Source organism: Calidris pugnax, unplaced genomic scaffold, assembly GCF_001431845.1.
Source record: "Calidris pugnax isolate Ruff unplaced genomic scaffold, ASM143184v1 scaffold45, whole genome shotgun sequence".
NCBI lineage: Eukaryota > Metazoa > Chordata > Aves > Charadriiformes > Scolopacidae > Calidris > Calidris pugnax.
In genome coordinates, this window is record NW_015090764.1 from 3371905 (window position 1) to 3377904 (window position 6000).

Below are 6000 nucleotides of genomic sequence, written 5' to 3' on the forward strand. Positions count from 1 at the left end.
GTTCTCTGTTGCTTCCTACTACATAAGAGTGGTTATATTTAGGCAGAGGTTGAGATGCTGGATTTAGCAGTAAATCATGGCAATTTTGCCATTTTGGCACATTTTAATAAGTGACAACTAACTTGTAACTTTTAATATTCTGTATCTTAGAAGGAAAATAATGTTCTGGAGATCAACGGCATATAGGGTAAAGAAGCAAGCATCGTGAAATGAGTAGGAAAACTCATTAATAGGAGCACATTTAAGAGATAAAGCAGGTTGTATCTCTACTGGTTTAGGTATCACTAGAGTTTGTATTTCAAAGGAAGTGGATTTGTTGTTCATAGGTCAATATTGGTTGGTTCATAGAATGCAAGCAGACTAAACAAATAAACTCAACTTGCCCGTGGGTTAGGTGTTCAAGTCTTCCTCTCAGATTTACTTGTAGATGTTATCTGTTTCCTGTCTTAAGTAAAAAGTCACTGCTAGGAAATGGAGATAATAGCAGAAGCAGTCACATCGTAGACGTTTTAAAATCTAAATGGAAAATAATCAGATTTTGGGTTTGCTACTCTCTTTTTAGCACCTTTTAAAGAAAGCCAGTTGAGTGCTGTAAAACTGGAGTTTTCATCATACTGCTAGAAAGTCAGAGAGAGCATCCTACCAAATATCTGGTTTGTAGGTTATAATGTTATCTTTTAAAGGCCAAGAAAAAACTAAATATTGTGTTCCAATGTCTTCTAAGTCAGAGAATGACTGAGGTTGGAAGGGATCTCTGGAGATTTTGTAGCCCAACTCCTCTGCTCAAAGTAGGGCCATTTAGAGCAGATTGCTTAGGGCTGCATCCAGTCAGGTTTTGTATATCTCCAAGGCTGGAGACTCCATAGCTCGTTTGTACAACGCGTTCCAGTGTTTAACCACCCTCACAGTAAAAAAGTGATTTCCTGTATTTAAGTGGAATTTCCTGTATTTCACTTTGTGCCCATTTCTTCTTGTCCTTTCACTGACTATCATGAAGAGCACTCTGGTTCCATCTTCTTTACTTCTTCCTGTCAGGTATACACATTGATGAGATTTCCCCCACACACCCCAAGCCTTCTGTTCTCAAGGACAAACAGTCCTGTCTCTCTTAGCCACTTCTCTTGTCAAGTGCTCCTGTCCCTTAATCATCTTTGTCTCCCTTTGATGGTCTGGCTCCAGTGAATCCATGTCTTTCTTATACTGAGGGTCCCAAAACTGGACACAGCAGTGCAGATGTTGTCTCACCAGTCCTGAGTAGAAGGCAGTGATCACCTCCCTTGGCCTACAGACACTCTTTCTAATGCAGTCCAGGATGCGGTTGGCACTCTGCTGCAAGGGCACATTGCTGGGGCCAGGTCAACTTGTTGTCCACCAGGATACTCGGGTCCATTTCTGCAAAGCTGCTTTCCAGATGATTGGTACCCAGCCTGTGCTGTTAAGTGGGGTTATTCCTCCACAGATGCAGGACTTTGCATTTCAGTTGGTTGAACTTCATGAGATTCCTTTTCACCCATTTCTCCAGCCTGTTGAGATCCTTCTTAATGGCAGCACAACCATCTGGTGTTTCAGCTACTCTCCACAGTTTTGTATTGTCTGCAAGCTTGCTGAGAGTACACTCTGTCCCATCATCTAGGTCATTAACAAAGATGCTAAACAGGACTGGAACCAGTAGTGACCCCTTGGTCACTGGTTTCCAGCTGGAGACTTTGTGCTGCTGATCACAACCCTTAAAGCCTGGTGGTTCATCCAGTTTTCAGTCCATCTCACTGTCCACTTAAGTGGCCTGCGCTTTCTCGGTTTCTCTATGAGGATGTTATGAGAGGCAGTGTTGAAAGCCCTACTAAGGTTGAGAGAAGCAACATCTGTTGCTCCTCCTCCATCCACCAAGCCAGTCGTCTCCTCACAGAATGCTATCAATTTGATTGGGCATGATTTTCCATTTGTAAGTCCATGCTGACTACTAGCAGTCACTTTCTTGTCCTTGTCTTTGGAAACAAAGCACAATAGCTAGTAGAATCCCTCTTGGAGACAGCAGCAAATCAGAAGTTTGATGTTTTTCTTCTTGCCTCCTCTTTCTTGACCTGAGAAATCAGTGGTCCAGGATCTGATTGCAAAACCCTGTAAGCTAAAGTGTGAGTAGGTGGGCTTCAGTGTGGTTTTTTGCAAAGCTTTGCTCATCTCCTCTGATGTAGGTGCCTCATAAGTGCTGTTAGAGACAGGAGTATGGAACATTCCTTTAATTTGTAGGGAAGAAATTGGCCCCATGTATAAATGTGACAATGAAGCTGACAGCAGTGCTAATCAAATTTCATCCTACAGCTGTTTCCTAGGTAACACACATGCAGCTTTAGAAAAAAGACTGCATTATGAAGAGACCATAAAGATCCTGTAGCAATTCTCTCCGATGACCGAAGAAACACAGCACACACACAAAAAAGGAAATTGGATACTGTTGTATCATCAACTTTTTGGTCCTCAAGGACAGAGATCTGTTCAGAGGGCAAGACTTTTCATATATAGCTATAGAAGTTTTATAGATTAGAATATTTTCAGTTGAAAGGGACCTACAACGATCATGTGGTCCAACTGCCTGACCACTTCAGGGCTTACCAAAAGTTAAGGCATATTACTAAGGGCATTTTCCAAATGCCTCTTAAGCGATGACAGGCATGGGGCATTGACCGCCTCTCTAGAAAGCCTGTTCCAGTGTTTGACCACTCTCTCTACAAAGAAATGCTTCCTAAGTTTTGCTTCCCAGGGTCAGACAGTGGACAGTCTTACGGTCTTAAAGCTGATACAGTGAATGTTCCACCGCTTACAGCAAGTTACTGTCAGGCCAGTATGCCCAAGAAGTAGTCACAAGAGGTCTTTGTGTCCATCTGGTTTTGCCCATTGGTCATGCTCTGAAGTCAATGCAGAGACTTTCATTGTTGTGTTTATAGTGGAGGATGTTGCATGCACGATCCTGTTGTGGAAAGGTATTAGCAGAGCCCTGTGTATCTCTTCAATGACACTTCCTATTTTACAGGTTACAGGACTTTTTGAGGAGAAACTATTTTTTGCTTTCATCTGTTACTCCTATTTTTTGTTACTCCTGGTAATGGAGCACTGCAGTTACTGCTGGGAGTTTCCCAGGTAGTACAAAGGTTTGTGGAAGAGCTTGATCCTTGGGAGAAAGTTCACTTGCCTATATATAGGTGTTTAGTGCTGTTTCAGACATACCAGAGTATCTAAGATTTCTGTATGGGAGGAGCAGAAGTGATGCAGAACCTCAGGTGACCTTTGCTGTTGCTGCTCCAGAAAGGCACAGATGACCCACAGCAGCTGTGCTGGTGCTGCAGACCTCTATATAAGGACCCGAATCCTGTTTGGAGTGTTGCTGTTAAGAACGGAAGAGCCTCTAATATGTAGGGCTGCATGAAACCTTGTCTGTTGTTCTGTTTGTCCACAGGATTTTCTGTGAACAGATCTTTCTGTCTTGAAACCAGAAATGTGCCTTACCTCCATAAATATCTGTAAAATGTGAGGCAGCCAAATATTTAAATGATTGATTATGTCTCTTTTCCTTTCAGGTGAATTATATAGAGCCTCTTTAAGAAAACAAAGGTTCCCAGCACAAGGCAGTATTGAAATACATGAGGACAATGAGGTGAGATTTTTTTTTCCCAAAACAAGCTCTGCTTATTTCCAAGGAGTGGACATGTGGAATACTGGCTTTATGGACAAATTATAATTCTCTCATTTTCAGCCACTTCTCTACAGGTGCTAAAGTTACTTTAGCTTTGTCCATCTCAACCACATTTCCACCCATACCCCTCACTAAACTACAGCTTGATGTGTGTGTTTACTTGTGAGCTGTCCTGATTAAAGTTATTCTTGTTAAAGTCAGAGCAGTTCTTCTCATTTTATATTTATTGTTGAATACTGTGGCATTTGTTCCAGAATTTGAGAATAAAGCGTTAAGAACGTTGCCCGATTCTCAGTAAATCACCCAATCTAGCAATTAACAGTCCTCTGACAAATATAAGAAATGTTACTCTTATTTTTATTTTGTGTTTCTATTTGGTCAGGAAATAGAAGTTTCCAGGAATCGTATGATCCAAAGCAAAGAAGAAAATGGCAGTCAAAATTTAAAAACAAATAATCTCCTAATCTTTTAATGTATTACAGAACCGTTGAGGGCACATAACTCTCAAGGGGTAGAGGAGAAAAAAAAGTGGATTTTTGAGAGATTCAAAATGTTTTTCCAGTCTCAAGTAGATAACATCTTGTTTGTTCTGCAGAGCACACAGATTATTGTCTGTGTATGCACGTATTCACATATTCATAAACATATTTGTGAGGTTTATGGATATCAGCAATGATACATTTTTTACCTTTTCAGTAAAGGTCTGAGTAATTTTGTCCCATGTTTCACTTCAATAAAAAGTTGCCAGTCTCAAAAGGCTGAGATAACTGCATCATCTGCTTTTGCTAGATGTTTTCATTGGCAGAGAAATATGTCTTTTTAGAACCTGTGATGATTTGAGTTAGAACCTTTCCAGTAAATGCAGCAGCCTTGTTCATGATAGTTAGATAAGATGTTCGCTTAGGCTCTCTGTTGGATGTTGGAATTCTTCTCCCATCTCAAATATATTTAAAATAGATTTTAATGTACATAAAGCTGTTTATAATCTTTGTTGTGCTGCAGGGGTTTTCTGGCAGAGTGTACATCGTGTGTTCTGCCTGGCTCAGACATACTTGAATTAAATGGAACATGGGGTGCACCCACTGTGGCCCCCCAGTGAAGGCAAATATCACAAGAAGATCTTAGTGGGGGTGGGAGAAAAAATCTTTGCTAACTGCTTGTGAACATTAACACCAAGTATACCAACACTGTCCATACCAGCTCTGCCTCCCTTTTTATTCCTTGTTTTTCTCACAGGAAGGAGTTCAACACCAAAACTGCAAAACTCATGTACTAATTTTGATTCTACATGGAGGGAACATCTTGGATGCTGGAGGTGGGGACCACAGCAGCAAAGTGGCAGACATCAACACCTTCACCTCTGTGTTTGAGAAAGTGACCCGAGCCCATTTCCCTGCTGCTTTAGGCCACATCTTAATCAGGCTTGTTCCCTGCCCAGCAATCTGTTCAGCAGCTTTCTCTCTTGTTTCCAAGTAAGTTGATTTGCATTTTGTAATGTTTGTCTTTGCAGTGTGGTTTTGAATGGCTTTCTGTGACCTGTCTTTTTCATTAAGGAATGTTGCAAATCCTTAATTTTTTGCTTACTGCAAGACGTGGAGCAGTCTTTCATCCTTTTCTAAGTGGATGTATTTGTTCAAAAAGAAACCCTCCATAAAACCCCACCAAAACAGAAAAATCAAAACCCATAGTGGAGTACAGCATATTGTCCACATGCACCCAAAAGAAAAAAAATAATCCAGAAGAAATTTGGACAAAATAAGAAAACTGTGATAACTGTTAACTTTTCCTTCCCCTCACAAATCTGACCCCAAAAGATCAGTAGTCAACTCTTATTTGTCATTAACCTGTGAGAATGCCATATATAGAAGTGTCTTGAATGGGCTCCAAAAGATGCATCACTAGGAAACAGTGCTTTTGGATCATGTCGGCATCAGCTTGCAGTACAACTAGGGTTTGGTTGCATGAATTGTGAGAACTGTGAAGGAAACAGGTTTGCTGGGACTTGACTCTGACAACTGGAACCTCGTTAAGCACGAGAGGAGATGATTTGTGGGGGAAGGAGAGTGATCTGGATGTTTCTTTGTTGGATTATTAACACCAAGGAGCAAAGGCTGATCTTAGGCTGTATGATTGAGGAGCTGTTACACTTTCATTCCAAGCCTATTAAATGGCCAGGTAGCCTTACAAGCAATAGTGTCACCAACTTAATTTTACCTTTCCCCCCCCCCCCCCCCCCCCCAAACACACTCACGTGTAGCGTCCTCCGACTACCGGCCCTTCTGCCGCCGGGGCGAGCCGCGGCCTACACGAAA

At 41.5% G+C, this 6000-nt stretch overlaps 1 protein-coding gene across 2 annotated transcripts in view; it reads left to right on the forward strand.

Annotated features, from left to right (window-relative positions):
• PITPNM3 (PITPNM family member 3) overlaps positions 1 to 6000 on the forward strand; it is a 61611-nt gene that overhangs the window by 24100 nt on the left and 31511 nt on the right. For both annotated transcript variants that reach the window (XM_014957588.1, XM_014957675.1), the window contains exons 5-6: positions 3573 to 3649; positions 4925 to 5160. In XM_014957588.1, coding sequence (XP_014813074.1) covers positions 3573 to 3649; positions 4925 to 5160 — 313 coding nt within the window. The remainder of the gene's footprint in view (positions 1 to 3572; positions 3650 to 4924; positions 5161 to 6000) is intronic.